This window comes from Protomyctophum parallelum, assembly GCF_964188405.1.
Source record: "Protomyctophum parallelum genome assembly, chromosome: 21".
In the NCBI taxonomy this organism is placed as follows: domain Eukaryota; kingdom Metazoa; phylum Chordata; class Actinopteri; order Myctophiformes; family Myctophidae; genus Protomyctophum; species Protomyctophum parallelum.
The window spans coordinates 27,031,479-27,051,101 of NC_139713.1; the positions used below are offsets into that span (position 1 = coordinate 27,031,479).

Consider the following 19,623-nt stretch of genomic DNA (forward strand, 5'->3'; position numbering starts at 1 on the left):
GGTCTCCAAGAGTCTTGCAGTGATGGTTTTATGCCATTAAATTTGGAATATAATCCAATCAAGGTTTTTCAGTATTGGTATTGTATGGTGGAAAATATAGCCTATTGCCAGAATATATGCATACATCACATATTGGTGGTGATGAGGGTGTCTAGTACACATTTAAATGTTTAGTTCAGACCACTCCTATAGACGGCTATGTATGTCCCTGTGTCTGTCCGAGCACGAAAATAGCTTTTGGTTGGTTTTCACAAAGTGTCACTGTTGCGCAGCCCTCCCCCCTTCCACACACACGCGCACATGTTAACTGATGATGTTTTGGGGTGGTACAGTAGGAGTAGAGGGACCCTCACACGGTAACTCATTTCTGAACCATTCCGGACGCGGGGTGGCTCACCGGAACCGGGCTGGCCCCCTGGCTGTGGGTCTGGAACTTCCGGGGACCCCACACAGAGTTGCACCACTCACTTCACACGGGTGTGATTTTTTACTTAAAGCTGTAGGGAATGCTTGCCATTATAGTTGTAGCAATTTTGCAAAGGTATTAATTGATTGCCTGATTCCTGTGGTGGGAGGTCTGGTTTTACTGAATAATGAAGTAGTTCCGGTCATTTGGTGGGGGGCACTGGGGAAGTGGGGAGCCATGCATAAAAAATAAATAAATCCACAAAACTAACATCAAAAATTTATTAACTATTCAGCACAACTTTCATTCGACTTCGACCCCTGCCCTGTCACATTAACTGCTGCTAGCGTAGTACTAGTGACATATGGGTATGTACATCATGATCAACGGAAGTTGGTAGAAATGCGTTAACGATACAAATGATGCTAGTTTTGTGGTAGTGGATTAATTTAGTTTTAATGTGTGGCACTCAGTCACAGTGCCCCCACCAAATGACTGGAACTACTTAATATTCACCAAAACCAGACCGGAACTCCCACCATGGGACTCAGGCAATCAATTAATACCTTTGCAACCACTGTAATGGAAAGTATCTCCTACAGCTTTTAGTAAAAAAATACAATAAATCAGAACAAACCCTTTAAGGTAGTTACTAACTTATCTGACAAACTTTGTTAGGGGAAATGTCTCTGGCCTCAGGTGTAACTTTCATTTTTATACTTGCCATATCTGATCTAATTGACATTACATATTTTAATGGGATACTGTATACGCTTGAATAATGAAGACTATTATTATAATGCAGAATATCTAGTCATTTAGATTTTCTCTTGGGAGTTTTTAATCGTTTTAATTGCATTATTTATTGTGTACTGTCAGTGTGTCAGTGTTCTCTGTGAACAAGGCTGCTGTGCTATGCCGCGTTTTGCGGCATGGGGCGCTCGCGTTTTAAAACGGCCCTTTTCAGGAGTTTTCATAATGCAAGCCTGCATGCTTTAATCGGCACCAACTCTGACCTCAACAAGCCTCTAGTGATCACTCCTGTACATCGCCCAAATTGACTGAAATTGTATACTGACCATGTGCCTCCCTTGCACAACAGACGCAAAGCTCTCATATATCAGAGTGTTGTCTTTTTTAAATGTTGTGTTCTGTATTGATTAGATTTGAAGTGATTTCAAGCCTCTAGTGATTACTCCTGTTCATTGGCCCAAATTCACTGAAATTGTGGTTATTGACCTAATGTGCCTCCCTTACACAACCGTTGTAGCAACGCTCATCTATCAGCGTGTTGTCTTTATAATGTGTTCTGTATTAATTCGATTTTAAATTATCTGACTGTTCTGTTAACTTATTTGTGTGGGTTTAAGGAGTTTACTGCAGTGATTTAAGACTTATTTAGTTTTGTTGAAGTGTTTAAAATTGTCAAGTGTTAATTTCTTAATAAATGGATACATTTCAGAAGAAACATGGATGTGATTTTATTTAAATTAATTCTACAAATGTATGCTACTACAGTAGGGTCTCCAAGAGTCTTGCAGTGATGGTTTTATGCCATTAAATTTGGAATATAATCCAATCAAGGTTTTTCAGTATTGGTATTGTATGGTGGAAAATATAGCCTATTGCCAGAATATATGCATACATCACATATTGGTGGTGATGAGGGTGTCTAGTACACATTTAAATGTTTAGTTCAGACCACTCCTATAGACGGCTATGTATGTCCCTGTGTCTGTCCGAGCACGAAAATAGCTTTTGGTTGGTTTTCACAAAGTGTCACTGTTGCGCAGCCCTCCCCCCTTCCACACACACGCGCACATGTTAACTGATGATGTTTTGGGGTGGTACAGTAGGAGTAGAGGGACCCTCACACGGTAACTCATTTCTGAACCATTCCGGACGCGGGGTGGCTCACCGGAACCGGGCTGGCCCCCTGGCTGTGGGTCTGGAACTTCCGGGGACCCCACACAGAGTTGCACCACTCACTTCACACGGGTGTGATTTTTTACTTAAAGCTGTAGGGAATGCTTGCCATTATAGTTGTAGCAATTTTGCAAAGGTATTAATTGATTGCCTGATTCCTGTGGTGGGAGGTCTGGTTTTACTGAATAATGAAGTAGTTCCGGTCATTTGGTGGGGGGCACTGGGGAAGTGGGGAGCCATGCATAAAAAATAAATAAATCCACAAAACTAACATCAAAAATTTATTAACTATTCAGCACAACTTTCATTCGACTTCGACCCCTGCCCTGTCACATTAACTGCTGCTAGCGTAGTACTAGTGACATATGGGTATGTACATCATGATCAACGGAAGTTGGTAGAAATGCGTTAACGATACAAATGATGCTAGTTTTGTGGTAGTGGATTAATTTAGTTTTAATGTGTGGCCCCCAGTCACAGTGCCCCCACCAAATGACTGGAACTACTTAATATTCACCAAAACCAGACCGGAACTCCCACCATGGGACTCAGGCAATCAATTAATACCTTTGCAACCACTGTAATGGAAAGTATCTCCTACAGCTTTTAGTAAAAAAATACAATAAATCAGAACAAACCCTTTAAGGTAGTTACTAACTTATCTGACAAACTTTGTTAGGGGAAATGTCTCTGGCCTCAGGTGTAACTTTCATTTTTATACTTGCCATATCTGATCTAATTGACATTACATATTTTAATGGGATACTGTATACGCTTGAATAATGAAGACTATTATTATAATGCAGAATATCTAGTCATTTAGATTTTCTCTTGGGAGTTTTTAATCGTTTTAATTGCATTATTTATTGTGTACTGTCAGTGTGTCAGTGTTCTCTGTGAACAAGGCTGCTGTGCTATGCCGCGTTTTGCGGCATGGGGCGCTCGCGTTTTAAAACGGCCCTTTTCAGGCCCGGAAGTGTTGCATGTGACGTACTTGGAGCTGAGTGATGAAGACATTTTACAATAAACAGTTAGTCTGCGAGCTAGGTGTGAGCTCAGGCTCACTCAGAGCGGTTCACTTTTTCCCAAGTTCAAAATTAAAGACGCTTTGGTTTAGTTAAACATTTTTTAATGTTACAAATTGAGGATGTTGTCAACAAAGTGGGCCGCACGGGAAACGAGTGTATAGTAACACCCTGGTAAGTTATCGTAACTAGCAACTAGCTTAGCCGATGTTCTGATGCTAACATGTAGTGTAGCGTCAGTTGGCTAATGTGCTCTCTCTCAGCATAGTTAGTAGGTGTTAGCATGTGTTAGCTTGTGGCTACTGCGCAGCATTATTATCACTGCTGCGTCCAGTGTTGGAGCTTTGGGGTCGCGAATGTATGAACTGCGTGTGAGCCGGTATATGTTATGTCACTTGTTGACCGACGCACCGACCCTCCATTCACTACGCAGTCGGAGCTAATATTACAACATTTTATGTGGTCCAACCTAACTGACCTCGGCTCTGCTACATAAAAGAATGAATTTGATGCAGTGATTCTCAACCAACGACCCTCAGTTTGATATACATTATGCCATGCACCCCCATTTCATTTAATGTATCTCTGGGACCCCAATCTAGTCTACATTTTACAATTCAACTATCAGTCGTTTAGCTGGGTAGGGAGAAGCCCTGGTCCAGTGCTAGGTAGGGAGAGATAGGGACCCCCTCAAGGTTGCCTACTCACTGCCCTAGGGCACTGGTTCTCAAAAAAAATTGGCCGTGACCCCACCCCAAATAATCATATTTGAACTGGGGATCCCCTGGTGACACAAGGTTAGCATGTAGGAGTTCCACAGATGAATATTGTGAAAATAGCAGATCTACAAGTTCACACCTCTGTCGTCTCGCAGCTAAAAAATATGCCCACCACAATTGAAATGACACAAATATGTTGCTGGTGTATATATAAAGTTTTGATATCGCTCCTCCAATCTTATGACATGAATTAGCCCCTCTCGGCACCCTCCGTAAAGTTTTCTGACATTTGGATGACTTTACATAGGGTCCCTGACTCCCTATGCATTTATCCCACGCGATATGGTATACAGATGTACATACCCTCAGGAAAGGCTGTGCTGTGGCCTTTTGGTGCTTGTGAGATGTTTCAAAAGAAGCACATATCGGCTATAGGAGACAAACTTTGTTTGACCGTTTTGGCTGATCTGAAATTCTCTCTTCCTTCCTTCCTTGACTTCCTTATTGACATCCTATTGTACCGCCTCCAGCACCGACACTGGCTAGCTGCGACAGAGCAGATCAGAGGCAGGAACGTAGGGACGTGCAGCTAGCCAGTGTCGGTGCTGGAGGCGGTATAATGGGAAGTCAATAAGGAATGAAGGAAGAGAGAATTTCAGAGCAGCCAAAATGGTCAAACAAAGATGAAAAATACGGCGCCAAATAAAAATTCTCTGACGTTTCCGTTATATGCTTCTTTTGAAACATCGCACCACCACCAAAAGGCCGCAGCACGGCCTTTCCCGAGGGTATGTACGTCTGTATACCATATTGCGTGGGATAAATGCATAGGGACATGTAAAGTCATCCAAATGTCAGAACTTTACGGAGGGTGCCGAGAGGGGCTAGACATGAATGTACATGTACGGCTGACATTCACTTTCATGTATATTAACCAGTTGTAAGAGATAGTATTGTGTGCTTTAATTTCTATGTAATGACACAATTTGTGTGATTTTAAAACATAAATCATCACCCACAGAAATTGATGACACAAGTGGTTACCTAAGACAACCATTTAGTTTGGTACAGTACGTAGTGTAGAGTGTTTAAGGGACTTACTTATTGGGTAACTTGTATTTAATTTATTTTATAATCTGTTGTATTGGAAATTTAGTTTCCAATCCATGACTCGATTCTGTCAGCTTAAAAGGCCTACATATGTTTGACTGTGAGCTGCAAAGTTAAGGGGTGGGTATTATAAGAATAAACTGCCCTACAGTACATGGTAACCATAGAAACTTGGATAGCAATCAGAAAATTCAGAATAGCAATCTGTGACTTAGGCCCAAGCCGCACCAATGAATCACCATGCAATTCCTTGCAACCAAACAGCTGCGAGTAATTGCATGTAGTTGCATGATGATGAAACCATTATCCCCAATGGCAGTTGCAACGAGTTGCATTGGTGTGACATAACCGTTTTGTTGCAAAACTTGCAAGGAGATGCATTGGTGCGCTTTGGACCTTTAGGGCTGCATGGTTTCCGCCACCATCGGTGTATGAATGTGTGTGTGTGAATGGGTGAATTGATGCTCAATCTATGTAAAGCGCCCTGGATAAAGGCGCTAGATAAATGCACCATTTACCATTTAGGGCTGGGCTGGGCGATTTGATATCAAATCAATATCACAATGATTTCAAATGTATTATCTATCTATTTAAATTAAAAGTTGTAAAAAGTGAAAATGGCAGATTTACATGTTCACTCGTAGATCACCTATTTGTACATCGTCATTGTACAACAGAGTATAACAAGAGTTAAGTGGTTAGTCAACCTCAATTAGAAAAGAAAACTGCTTCTGGATTATTATGTTAACCTACATACATTACCTTGAGTAAGTTAGCTATTGTTCTAAATATCGGTTCCGATTGTTCTGGTTATTGTCCAGCAGCCCTTGTGCGAGAGTAAAGTCGTGTTTTTCTTTTCTCCCACCAGGTGAGTTCCTGTCCAGGGACTTTGGTCCATGTCATTTGGACCTCAGGGCTCTGGGCTGAACTAGCATGAAGATGGCTGACTCAGAGAAGACAGAGGAGTTTTTGGATGCTGAAAGCCTGCCAGAGTGCCCTGTTGATGCAGACTCAGTCACTGCCTCTGTCAAGGGAGAGCAGGAGGACTCTCTAAAAACGGAGACCACACCCACTACCAGCTCACCACCGAGGGACAAGGAAGGAGACAGCCCAGAGCCTGGACTCCTCTCCATGCCTTGCCTCATGAAGGAGCTCCACAGAGATTCCCCCGAGTCTCAACCCGCCTCCACAGGGAGCGACAGGCCTGTCTCTCGCCATGTTTATGAGAGTGACTCCTCCAATGCCTGCATGGTGTCCCCATCCTCCAGTGGCCACCTGGCTGACTCGGACACTCTCTCCTCGGGGGAAGAAAGGTCTGTTCCTCAGGTAGGAGCAGGGGAACCAACCAACATGGAAGCTGGCACTGATTCTGGGCAGGCAACAGGAGGGCAAACATCTGCGGTGGTTACAGGGGGCAGAAAATCTAGGAGATCGCGATCAGAAAGTGAAATGCCCTCTAACACAATGGCGGCAAAGAAAAACCGCTGCCAGCCCTCCATGGCACCAGTGGGAGGGCAAGAAAAGCAAACCAACGGCAAATTGTCCAAAGTAAAAGGCCATCGAAGCCAGAAGCACAAAGAACGCATGCGTCTGTTGAGACAGAAACGCGAGGCGGCAGCGCGGAAGAAGTACAACCTGCTGCAGGACAGCAGTACGAGTGACAGCGAACTCACATGCGACTCCAGCACCAGCTCCTCTGACGATGAAGATGATGAGACCTCGGGAGGGAGCAAGACAATCAACACAGACATACCAGGTAACACATTACTGGCTGTAGGACTGTAATATTGATATTTGAGTAATGTTTAACCAGTTGAGATCTATATGTCGTGTGCCGAAAATAGCTGATGGAATTAGAAACGCGTTGTGAATAGAGCCAGACTGACCCAGATTTTTGGGTCCGATCCCAATTTTCCTATATTTTGACAGATATTGTATTTCCAAAAGAAAAATCTTAAAATAAAATTGAAAAGTGTTTATTTGATTTTTTATTTGAGAACATTTAACTTGTAAGCAAACAATTCAATACAAATATATATATTGAATTGTGTTGAAATAAAAAGATCTTATTGAGAAAATGTGTCTCAATGTGAGGTGTTGAGAGCTTGTAGAATGACTATTATTTAAAATGTTAAAAGGTTAACAAATGGAACAAATCAGCTGCATAATTGCTGATACTGATGTCAAAAGTCAAATGGCGGCTCATACTTTTCAGCTATTTCTCATGCAACACTGGCATATGATAGAATTTAAAAGCTATGTTTAGGATTTTTCACCTATAATGACGTGCCCAAAATAGGGACACCAGTTAAAGGAGAATTCCATACTAAAAGGCTTTCTTAGCTTTTTTTGTAGTTGTTACGTCCCCATCAAAGAGGTCCAGGTGTTATTTTGTGCAAAATCTCCTTATTGGCTATTTCCCCTACCATAAGCCCTAAATGAATTGCATTGAATTGAATGGGATGTATGGGGTGTTGTGCTAATTCGCTTATTTCCATCGCTCAAAATTAGATTTTTTTTGTATATATCCTCTCTTCATAATGTAAATAATAACCCAAGCGGCACACTTTACTACTTATTTCGATGGAAATAAACGAATTAGCACAACACCCCATACATCCCATTCAATTCAATGCAATTCATTTAGGGCTTATGGTAGGGGAAATAGCCAATAAGGAGCTTTTGCACAAAATGACACCTGGACCTCTTTGATGGGGACGTAACAACTACAAAGAAAGGTAAGAAAGCCTTTTAGTATGGAATTCTCCTTTAAAGTTGTTTAACAAGCATCAGATTGAAACCTAATGGTTTATTAGGCAATCCTAATTATATTGTTCAAATAGCTTGTTGTGTCTGCACATTGTAATCAATACAGGTGCTGTTTTGCTTGTTTGTTTGCTTATTGTCTCACCTGTGTTTATGTTCTCATTTCATCATTTGTCTTCATTCACCATTGCCTTAGGTATTTACACATTTACATGTTGAAGAGCATTTTGTAGTAGTGAGTGTTCTGTCTAAATGTTTGCATGCTGTGGAAGTCTAGGGGCTTTATTCAACTTAAATTAAATGTCCTAAATGGGTTCATTTATAGGCTAACCTCTGTTGCTATTTCTGTGCTTCCAGGAGTGAGCCATTTTTATTCTCAGTAGGCTGTTTGCTCTGAATAGGCCTATGTAATGATATGTATGTGATTAGTCTGACTTTGTGATCGCTGCTTTTCACTGGTGTTATTCTGAGTATTGTAGTAGCTAAATTGATATCTGAGAATCGAAGCTAATAGCATTGGTTAAGAATATGTCATGGTGAATTTGATCAATAATTTTGTATTTGACAGATTATATACCTACCTACTCTCCTACCTAACGGAAAGGAGAGTTGTGTCGAAGTAGTTGTCTTTTTTCAGTACGCCAAATAACCTGTCAATCCGGCTATACTGTATTGTATGAAATTCAACTGCTGTCATGTGTAACGGTGGGTTTCAAACAATCAAAACTGATTTGTCAGATGTGACTTCTTCCTGATCCAAAGCAGAGGCTCAGTCTTGGGCTTTGTTTTTAGTTTTTTAGTATTTGGTTCAGTGGAATGGTCTCCAATGTTCTCCATAGTACCAGAAATTGCTCTTCTTTGAAGTTGGTGGTTTGAAAGTGAAACGTCTCTCTCTCAACATTGTTTGACTTGAGTTCCGTTACATGTTTTAGCATGTTGATTCTTAGAATAGCAGCCATGAAGGCGAATCATCAAAAGTAGCAGACAAAATGTGTCTTATGTCTATTACATCATCAATGTCTCCTGTGTAACTTTATATTTCCAACTACAGTAACTGTGTACTCACTGTACTGTAACTGGTTGGGTTGGTTGAACATGACCTTCTGCCTACTGTTGGGAGAGTCCCCCTATTTATATTAGATTTATACTTTGACTATAATCCCTTGTCTCTCAATATTTGGTTTTGAGTTTGGTTGCCTATTTCGTCCTATCATTGTGGCAAAATAGGAACTAAGCTAAAACCACAGATTTAGTTCTATAGACACATTTTAGGCTGTATAATACTACGTTGTTGCATTAATCAGATGTTTTGTTTATATTATGCCCCATAGTAATTAGTATGTAGTTATGTACTAGTACTAGTAGCCTGTGTCAGTTCATATTTAACCAACTTATTTGCTTTTCTAACTGATGACATTTTGCTAACACTAGATTTTTTGTCTTGAGGTTTTATACTGTACTTCATCTGCGTTACTTCTTTAGGGTTTCATCACTTAACACACGTTCCAAACATGAGCAAATGAATCGGTCATCTATCTACTGTTGTGGGCTTGTGTAGAAAAGTTATCAACCATTACTTCATCCTGCACACAGACTGCATGATGTGTAGTCCATCATTAGCATGAAAGAGACGATCTGCACGTAACCAAAAACAGTCATTTTCTTTCTAAAACAAAAGTCCACCTCCGAAGCATGAAAAGTCCTACTGTATTTTCTTATGGCTTGGCCTCAATGTCTTTAAAGCTGGCTTCAGACGTGCAACGGAGAGATCCAGAGTGGGTGCACAGATTCATGGTCTGTTGGACAGCGGATCGTGGGACAGAAACAGCATCGGCAGTGTTTTGGAGGAGGCCATGACACGTTTTGCTGTGATGCAACGGCAGACTGAGGAGCGCTTCCGCGTTTGGATGGAGAAGCTCACACGCCTCGACTCGGATGACGACGATTCATCCAAACATTCAAGCGATGCAATAGGGGGTCTGCACCGTCGCGGCCGGAGGGCTCGTCCTTCCCCTCCCAGTTCCTTTTTGCCCTCATCGGAGTCGGCAGAGACGATGGCTGCATACATGTTGACCCGAGAAAATATAAACCTCACACCCGACCCTATAAACAACAACATCCTACCTGAAGTGGTCACTCCAAATGGGAACCTGGGAGTTCCTGACCCTGGTGTCTTGAATGTTTAGATTTTCCATGTATGTATGTCACAACTTCTGGACTCCTTTTTTAGATGACTAAAACAGGTCACCTGTGCAGCCATTATTATGGCTCTCAAGTTGCATACTGTTGCTAAGAGTCAGTTACATGAGGAGTTTGAGGACAATTAAACTGAACCAATAGATGCAAATAATAAGCCGTTGAAGGGAGATGCTTCTGCATGCTGTACAGGGCCTGAAAGCCTGGACATCTGCTGGCAATGAATCACTGTGAGATCTGACATGGATAACTCAACTGGCCCTCTGGGGTGCTGTTCAGCCTAAAGACTTCCTGGAGTTAATGTAGAATCCTGTTTACCTTTGATGAAATAGACAGGCAATAGGCAATGTTAGATTTGAGCCAGGGCTTCTTTGTTGTATGGCCTATTCTAAGAATTTTCTTGTTTACTAGCCTTCTCTATTTCTCTTCTCGCCTTCACCTTCACACGCACGCACAGTTGAAATTAATGTAATTTATACAGAATGTTCATTACAGACCAGGCAGCCAATATTAAAGTGCTATAGGTATGGGGCTGCTGTTTCATAGATAGCATGTGCCTTGTCATCTTGAATTCATGCTGGGAATGATAACATAGAGCGTTCTTTTTTTTAAATTCAAGTTCTAGGCAGTTCATTAGCATCTAGGCCCTTGGTCTGCAGTGTGCACTTTGCTCATAATCTGTTTATAACCTTTTTCAACGTGGCAACCAATGCTTTGGTTGCATAGCTTTACTAAATAAAAATAAAAAAAGTTCAAGAAAATGATACCTATAATATATTATTAATGCAATAGACTAACACACAAATTTTCACATTTGTTTTAAGAATGTATTTTGTAGGTAGTGAAGATTAGATTTGCATTTAAGTTTTTTACATTATTTTTGTTAATCTTTGCTGCCAAACTGCCCTTGTGCAGTAATAACTGAAACTAGTGAGGGACAAATCACTCCCAACGTTTGTTTTGACTAGCCTATGTATAGACAATGAGCATTAAATATGGTATGTGGTCTTTTGTTGTAGGTATTGGCTGCAATATGATTAGCCTCAAATCTCTATCCATATATCATTCTGGTTAGGTTTACATGCACTGGCATTTTCTTCTGCCAGCTTGGCCTATGTTTCAACAAAATGCTGCCCCCCTTTATTTCTTTTCAGTTTGTAATCAAGTAGTTAAAACTACTGTGTAAACCACTTCTAAGCCTGGCGTGTGTTTTTCAATACACCCCACCCCCTGAAATCTACTTGTGGATCGACTCGTTTTTATAAAAAAAAATAAAGTCAATGTAGGGATTAAGTGGTTAAAAAGATCTACCGCATTAATATAGATGCATGGCAACGTTTACAGATTTCCAATCCTTCTGATGTTGAAGTGTCCTTCTGGTTCACATCCTGTGGTCTTTTCGGGTGAACTATTAATGTTCTCTTCAATCCACCTTTGCAATGCAGACATGGATGACCATGGTGTCACAGACCTATTAACTTGACTCTCCAAACACTACCTAATCGTCATGGACATTAAAGGGATCCCGGTCCTAATCTTAATTTAGTTAGCATATTAATATTGCATTTTATGTATGTATTTGTAGGCTTGTAAGAATTAGTTCTACAATTATTTCAACTGAGTGCATTCAAATATTGTCCTTCCTGTTGCATGTGATTCCTCATGTGGTTATGTAAATTTGTATTGAGAATGTTTTATGAGCAACACATTGCAAGTGTTGATATAACGGTAAGGTCCTTTTCACATCTAGTTTCTCTCGGTCTTCTGGTTTTGTTTCAAATCTCTTCATATTGCTTTCATTTTCGAACAAAAGTGACTTTGCTATTTTGTTTTTAATGGACCCAATAAGTTGTCTGAACAGGTTAGTCCACAATACAAATGTCTCTGGGACTTGGACTTAGTTAATAAAATGATTGAGGACAGTCTAGTCCTATTTACCAAAGAGATTAGACAGGTTTATATTCGTACATCTCCAGTATGTTTGGTGTCTAAGCTTTGCTAGGTTTGTTCTGGTAATGCTGGTGAATGTTTGTGGTGCTCGCCAGATAATGTGTGTCCCAAGTAACACATTTTGACTCTCCATTAGGGAATAATTATTTTTGGCAAATTTTTGCTTTTATTCGGAATCATGGAATGAGAGGTTTTGCATCCTGGTGTGGTTTTTGTGAATGGCTTATTATTTAAGGGCAATAAACAAAGACTGAAAATAATTGCTTCAGTATGTTTTAGTTCATTACAAACCATACACACGTAACCAATTATTGACCATTTCTGCCTACATTGTCCCCAAAATAGGGATGCCAGGTTTAAAGTGATTAATATTAGCTTGCACACAATTTTAAATGTACATGGCATATCATTACCGGATTAAGTACAAAAAAAAGTGTTAACGTCAACTGAAAGCATCAACATACACATCACGGCATACTTTTAATTTGTCTTAATTTATGGTTGAAGTATTTGCCAATCCTTGATGGATTGGAACACAGCAAACCTGTACCATAATATAATTTCAATAAGTGCATACATTATTTTTGCATTAAGCCTTTTCATCAGTACTTTAATCCGTGCTTGGGCTATTGTAGACTAAAATAAACAAAGTCGTATTTCTTTACAAACTCTCGTACAGTGGTTGTGGCTGGCTGCCCCAAGCCCAATCCTAATCCTCGTGGGCCTTATTTGAATAATGAACAAATGAAGTGTTTTCTTTGTTTTCTGCAGACGGTCCTCCAGTAGTGGGTCACTATGATATTTCTGACACTGATTCTAACCAGGAGAGTATGAGTATGGAGACCGTCCGGGCCACGGTGATAAAGCGTGAGCTAAAAACACACAGACACCAGGATATGGCAGCTCACCCTGGGTGCATAAGAGCTCTGAGCGCTATCTCAGGTCAGTTACAAACCCGGTGTATCCAACTGAAAATATCCACTCCTCTCATTGGAGACCAGACAGTTGTAGACTCGTGGTGTCACCAATATGCAACATACCAAGTGGGGGAAATGGTTCTGACTTTCAGTCTTTATACAAATCTCAGCAAGACATCTTTTGAAGTACTGTCTTTTGTCTATCTTCAGTTTCCATTCTTGGCTGTCTTGCTTTTAGTATTAAGACATTTTCCAGCTCTGCTTCAGCACAGGAAATTGATGAAGATGAAGTTGTGAACAAATGTATTTAGTCATTTGTTGAAAATGGTCAGAAATCCATCTTTCGATTTGTCCCTGTCTGTGTCAAAGCACATGCTGTCTTTTGTGTCAGCGTAACCTGTGGCTCTCCATGGCACCTGGTCATATTGAAAGTGTCTGATTATTTTTCCTCTGTGTGTTTCAGGTCACATGGAGGCAGAGCTGTCCCACAGGGAGAGTTCACAGCACAAGGGTCCCATTAATGTTGCCTCCTCAGATAGTGAAGTGGAAATAGTAGGAGTGCAGGAAAACACACGGTAAAAAATAGTCTTCCACCTTTTCCATGACACTGTCTTCCAACTACTGGTAAATAAGTGCTAAACCAATTTTTAAATTGCAAAACATAAATATGTTAACCTTTTTTGAAAATGTTCACCTATATTTTCATGTGCAAAATAGAGACAAGGTTGAAATAATAAGTGTTAATGAATAGAATACATTGATTGACCAAAACGAAGTACGTTTTTACTGTATTGGTAGAAGCTACTTTCTATCTAGCACCAGATGAAAATAACTGACCATATAGACCTTCAAAACCTAACCTAAGGTTTCTGAAAACCTTCAAATTTTCGAAAGATATTTAAATGTTCCCCTACAATATCTTATGACATGCCCAAAATAGGAATACCGGGTTGAAAGTGGCTTTAACCACTTGAGCCCCACCACCATAGCTATTCTGGGGGGATCTTTTGCCAAAAATAGCAGATATACAAGCTCAGAACGCATCCCGTTGCTCACATTGTGAGCTTGTAGATCGGCTACTATGGTGCGGAGGGGAAAAGGTGGTACAGTACAGTTGCCGAGTCTCAGGTCCATTTAGGCTTAGCTGAGAATAGAGGTCTTAAGTGGTTAACTAAGCTTGTCAATATGTTTTTACAGTTGTGCCCATCCTTGTGGCGGGGTCATTAAGAGCTTGTCCTCCTGGAAGGCCAACTCTGCGGAGCCACTGAACAGCAGCACGAGGCAGCCGCCACAGCTCTGGACTAGCATTTCACCTCAGCCGAACTGGGTGTCCCCTCCCGAGGTGGTTGACCTCACCCTGGACGAGGACACTGGACACAAATACCTACTCTGAGTCACTTGTACACCCCCCCCCCCCAGATCTCCAAACCTGGTCCCTTCGTAATCTTAACGGTGGAAAACCTTCCTTGAGTAGCGGCCGCTGCACCCCGTAACTGCTTGTGGCGGAGAGTCCTGTTCAAAAGTGCTGTTTTGTTTGTTGTCAACCTGCTGTTGAACAATCTTGTATATCAAAGCCATTGTCGCTGTTGGTTGGAAACCTTTGTATGTCCAAAACTAGAAAATGGGGGGAAAGAACCTTGTTACAATGGATCCAATGTAGTAATTATTTAGTCACAAGCTCTTAATACTTTTCATTTGTTCAATATTTATAAAACCCACAGACACACTTTACCACTTTTCACTTTCTTATTTTCTTTTTCTTGCTTGAGCTTGCAGATTGGCAATTCTTTGCTACATTTGTGTGACACTGTAGTATGATGAAGTAGGGCATTAATTTACAAAAAGTAGAAATGGGGAGATACAAGGTTTCTGCCTGACAGCGACACCATTCTACTGAAGTGATTCCCTGATCATTGTTTTCCAACAAATAATTTGAGAACAGAGTTGCTGAAGGCGAGGCACATCGAGTTCAGGTAGAAATGTAACAGGAAATCGACTTTAATGGATAGCAATATATTCCCCAAGTTTTTCCTAGTACCTCATGTATCCTGATGACGGCTGTGGTTGCAGTAGGCATTGTGTGTAAATGCTTGCTGTGTGTACAGTATAGCCTGATGTAACCACTTGAACCCTAGTGTCCCTATTCTGGGGGTGAACATTCGGTGAAAATAACTGATTTAGAAACTCTGTGAGCTTGTTGATACTCTTATTTTTGGGAAAGATTCATATTTGTACTATAGATTCCCTGGGGGACTCCGGTCAACTAAGTATAGGGTTTAAGTGGTTATAGAACTTGCACACGGAGTCAATGCACTTTTTATTGGTCAGTACGTTTTCAGCTGAAAGAACTCAGGAATCAAAACTGGGTTTGATTGAAAATAATCAAATCATGTGGATCCAGGGTTCCACGTGGGAATGGCGTGGCTCCAATGTGGTCCTTGGACTTCCTGTGGCCAGCGTGTGACGTGAGTAGTCTGACATATCTATGACTCCAAATATGGCCAAGGTTTCAGCCTGATCAAATCCTTATTGAACTAGTTGAAATTAAATTAAAATAAACATTATTTAAAATGTTGAAAAGTAAAAAAAACATGAAAGAAATTCTCCAGCAGTTTGTGAGATTTAGCTCTAGACAGACCCTCTTCTAGAGATGGGTAGTCTCCTGCAGAGCATGTTTTAAACATGTCGTTTACTAAACTGTCGTTTGCAAACTAAACAGACTGTTTGCCAGGGGGCTTTATATTTCGTGGTACGATGGAGTCGTGCACTGAAAACGGTGATTTACAAGCCTGTATTTGGTGTGCAACTCCTGTCATACGATGGTGTATAAATAAGCATTCAACATAGCTGCTGCTTGAGGTGGAGCTGGTAAATTGACGTCAGACCTGTCCTGCTCCACTATACAGACTTTCATGTTATATTCAGACTGGATTGTTTTATTTTCTAACAGCCATCTGGAGTCGAGACAAAATACATCGGCTCTACAATTGATGTTTTACAATAGATAGATGTTTGACTGTCCGTCACACTAGGCTAGGTCAAATTTAGTTTTATTTTCTAAAGTCTCACCACTGTTTCAAAACTTAGTTCAGCCTGCATTGATGAATTTCTTCTCTTCGCTTTGTGCTTTTGGTGCAGTCGTGGAAGTATCTGTTTTATTTGAAGTTCGCTGTATTTGTTTTTGTTGGTGTCAACCACATTAATATGATTTATTTTTTCCTTTTTGTAAGAAAGAAAACAGGAAAAACACTGGTCAAAATCTGCCTCAGGGCCAACACACTCACACACAAAGGCTATTCAGTAGTACTACGGTGTCTCTAATGTATAATGGGATACCTTTGTTTTGACACCTTGTATGTTGAAGCCACCTTTGTGCTCTAGCCACTTAAGCCCTATCTTGTACTTTCAAAACTTTACCCCACACTATAACATCTGCAAGTTCACATACAGATCTGCAATTTGTGCTATTTTGGAAAATGTTCAAAACTAATGACATGCCCAATATATGGACACCAGGTTGAAAGTAGTCTCTCAAGCCAAACAAGTCTTCAACAATGTTCAAATGCTACAGAGTAATTTTTTTCACAAAAAAAGATATAGGCCTATATACAGTATTTTAATTGCCATTTCTGCTAAGCAGCTAGATCGCTAGACTTCTGACTAATTTGGTTCCCAGTAGGATATATTTACGTGACTGCAAAGACAAAACGGAAGCGGCCGCTATGTTTTCTGCTCCTTTTCAGCTCTTAACATGTATGGACTGTTCGGCAGAAATGTTTGAAAACTGCGAGCCAGCAGTCTGTCTCCAGGGATTCGGTTGAAAGTGGCTAGGGAAAGTCTGAAAGTGCCCCATGTAATTTAATAGTGGGTGAATGTATGACCCTGCTTTACTGACTTGTGCACTTATAGTTTGTTTGCTCATCTTGTGTTGTTTGAGAGGTTCGTTTTTTCCCCCCTCCCGTATCCCTTTACTATAACTGAAGCCTGATTTATACTTATTTGCATGCCGGAGTCACTCACCAAAGGTTATCTGATCTACAAGCTCACAACATGGTGCAGCGCATACCAAGTATAAATCGGGCATAATGAAATGTATCTTCCATTGAGTATTTCAAAGCAAGATGGCCTGAATGCCTTGAAATGTGCACTATTTTCTTTCAGAATCATATAGAGCCTATTCTTTTACCTTAAAAAAGCAGACGATTTTGCTATCTAAAAATATTTTAATAATAGGTGTGAATTTAGTACATAGTTATTTAGAGTTTAAGTGATGATGAGCTTGTGCCCATTTGTGGGGCTTATAGTAGACATTATGTAATGTATGAACTGTTTTTACCCCTTATGCAGTACTGCAGTCTTATGCAGTACTGCAACCCTAGTGTGACTGCAGACAAGCTATTTAACTTCAACAATCCAATGTCACATTCTGCGATCTTACCACTGAAGCACTATTTTAATGGTATAGCATAAGAAATTATCTCAAATCTGAGTAATTATAATTTATCTGCCAGTCCAGAAAGGGAACATGCTATACACACAGGAACTGTACCAAAGTTTAGATGGAAACTTGTAACAAATATTGATATTTAAATATCCCAATTATGTTCACCATTGCGTTTTATTTTCAGCTTTGTCATTTAAACCTGAATTTGCTTAAAGGACAACTTTAGTTTTTTTCAACCAAGGTTCATGTTTTAGGTTATTAGAGAAAGTAAAAGATGAGTTATTTTTTTTTCCATTTGCTGCTTTCTTTCGTTTTAGGGATTTTAGCTGTTTTGTACAGGAGGGCGGGGGCATTCGAGCATGGTGGTAAATATGTATTTTTTTACAAAATATTATGGAGATTTATTTTTTTATTATTCACTATAGCCCTAATAAACCCCAGGAAATTACATCTGGCCACAAATAAATCACAGGATCTACTGAATGTGAAGGTAGCCTACTGGGGGGAAGCCACACTGTGTGTCATAGGCCCAATGTCAGTTTGACACATTCAGTAGATCTCGTGATGTTTTGTGGCCAGATGAAATTTCCAGGGGTTTATTAGGACTATAGTAAATAATTAAAAAATAAATCGCTATAAAATGTTGTAAAAAAATACAGTACATATTTAGCCCCATGCTCGAATGCCCCCGCCCCCCTGTCAAAAACAGCTAAAATCCCTAAAACGAAAAAAAGCAGCAAATGAAAAAAAAAAGAACACTCATCTTTTAGTTTCTCTAATAACAACCTAAAACATGAACCTTGGTTGAAAAAAAACTAAAGTTGTTCTTTAAGTATTGATATTATGATATAATATGATATAATTATGATATTGTAATATGATTTCATCTTGTACCTTCAGTTATCTGAGCCAATGTGAAATTGTCTGATATGATGGTTATTTTTAAAGTCCATTTTTACTTTGATGTTTTTTCTTTCCATTTGGCCAGTTCTATCCACAGCTATCAGTATGCAGCTATCATTATGACAATAATGATTTTTACCAAACCATTTCATATATGGATCGATCCAATTTACTGTTCCTCGTGGCTCGTGGTTATTGTCACACTTGAGCTAACATTAGATATTTTGTCATATGACAAATATTTAAAATATTTTCAAATTGTTTGAAAATGTTTACGTATAAGGACCCAACCCAAAATTGGGGAGGTTGAAACTGAAAGTTATTAAGACATTGCTCATATAAGGGATAGTGATTTTCTAGATACTAAGACATTGATACTTTATGGTTGTTTTGCCACATTTTATCCTCAACTGAAATAGTGGCCCCATTACAAGTAATTTACCAATATTTGTTATTTTCACTTTTACTGTCAGTATTTTAAGTAAACAACACAAGTGTTAATATTTTTGTTGCTTCTGCAAATCCTTGACTTCCTTGAATTAGTCTGTAGAACAAAAGGAAACAATTTTCAAATTAAATAGATTATTATTTAATTACTGATTTGTAATTCATTTTCTTGTCCCAAATATACAAGATGGGTATCTTTTGGGGTATGATGGGCGTAGCTTACATAAATACGTTAAATTAAACGTTCCAAAAGTAACTCAAGTGATCAATCTTGTAACTTACACACTGAATTTCATTATCCAGTAGAAATGGCTACACATTGAAATCAGTAAAATACATTTACCAATGAATATAATTTTCATGGGTAGAGATACAATTCACAAAATACAGCATGTGTTCTAAAAGGCAAGTATTGGTACACACAAATATCTACAGTACACTGTCTATTTTAGACCATGTTGCCCAATTTGGAGCTCAGACTATTTTAATGGTATTGCTAAGAAATGATCCAAAATCTGGATTTTCACTGGTATAGCATTAGATCATCTTGTGTCCTAAGTGGGAAATGCTTTTTGGGCCAAACAACTGTTGTACCAGAGTTGTCCCATCATACCACCCTTACTGCAAACCCCTCTCCCAGTAGCCTACTGGGGTCTTGGTAGACTAGCATCATAGACAACTACCTCCTCACCTCACCCCTAAAGGATCGGGGTCAGAGCTCATGTTTTGGCATCTGCCACTAGGGAGGGGGAGGTGGAGTACAACATTAATAATAATGAGGAGCTATGCAGTCTGATTTGGCCTTTATCCCAAA

At 39.8% G+C, this 19,623-nt stretch overlaps 1 protein-coding gene across 3 annotated transcripts; it reads left to right on the top strand.

The window, feature by feature from the left end:
- The first annotated feature begins 3,365 nt into the window (after nucleotides 1-3,365).
- Nucleotides 3,366-18,913, top strand: ark2n (arkadia (rnf111) N-terminal like PKA signaling regulator 2n). 3 transcript variants are annotated; one of them, XM_083794194.1, is made up of 5 exons: nucleotides 3,366-3,531; nucleotides 6,055-6,942; nucleotides 12,870-13,040; nucleotides 13,479-13,590; nucleotides 14,213-18,913. In XM_083794194.1, the coding sequence occupies exons 2-5, from the start codon at nucleotides 6,120-6,122 to the stop codon at nucleotides 14,406-14,408; spliced, it is 1,302 nt and encodes a 433-aa protein (XP_083650320.1). In that variant the 5' UTR covers nucleotides 3,366-3,531; nucleotides 6,055-6,119; the 3' UTR covers nucleotides 14,409-18,913. The 3 variants fall into 3 exon arrangements, with proteins under 3 accessions (XP_083650320.1, XP_083650319.1, XP_083650318.1); XM_083794193.1 differs by lacking the exon at nucleotides 12,870-13,040; XM_083794192.1 differs by lacking the exons at nucleotides 12,870-13,040; nucleotides 13,479-13,590; nucleotides 14,213-18,913 and adding an exon at nucleotides 9,696-12,442.
- Nucleotides 18,914-19,623: the final 710 nt, after the last annotated feature.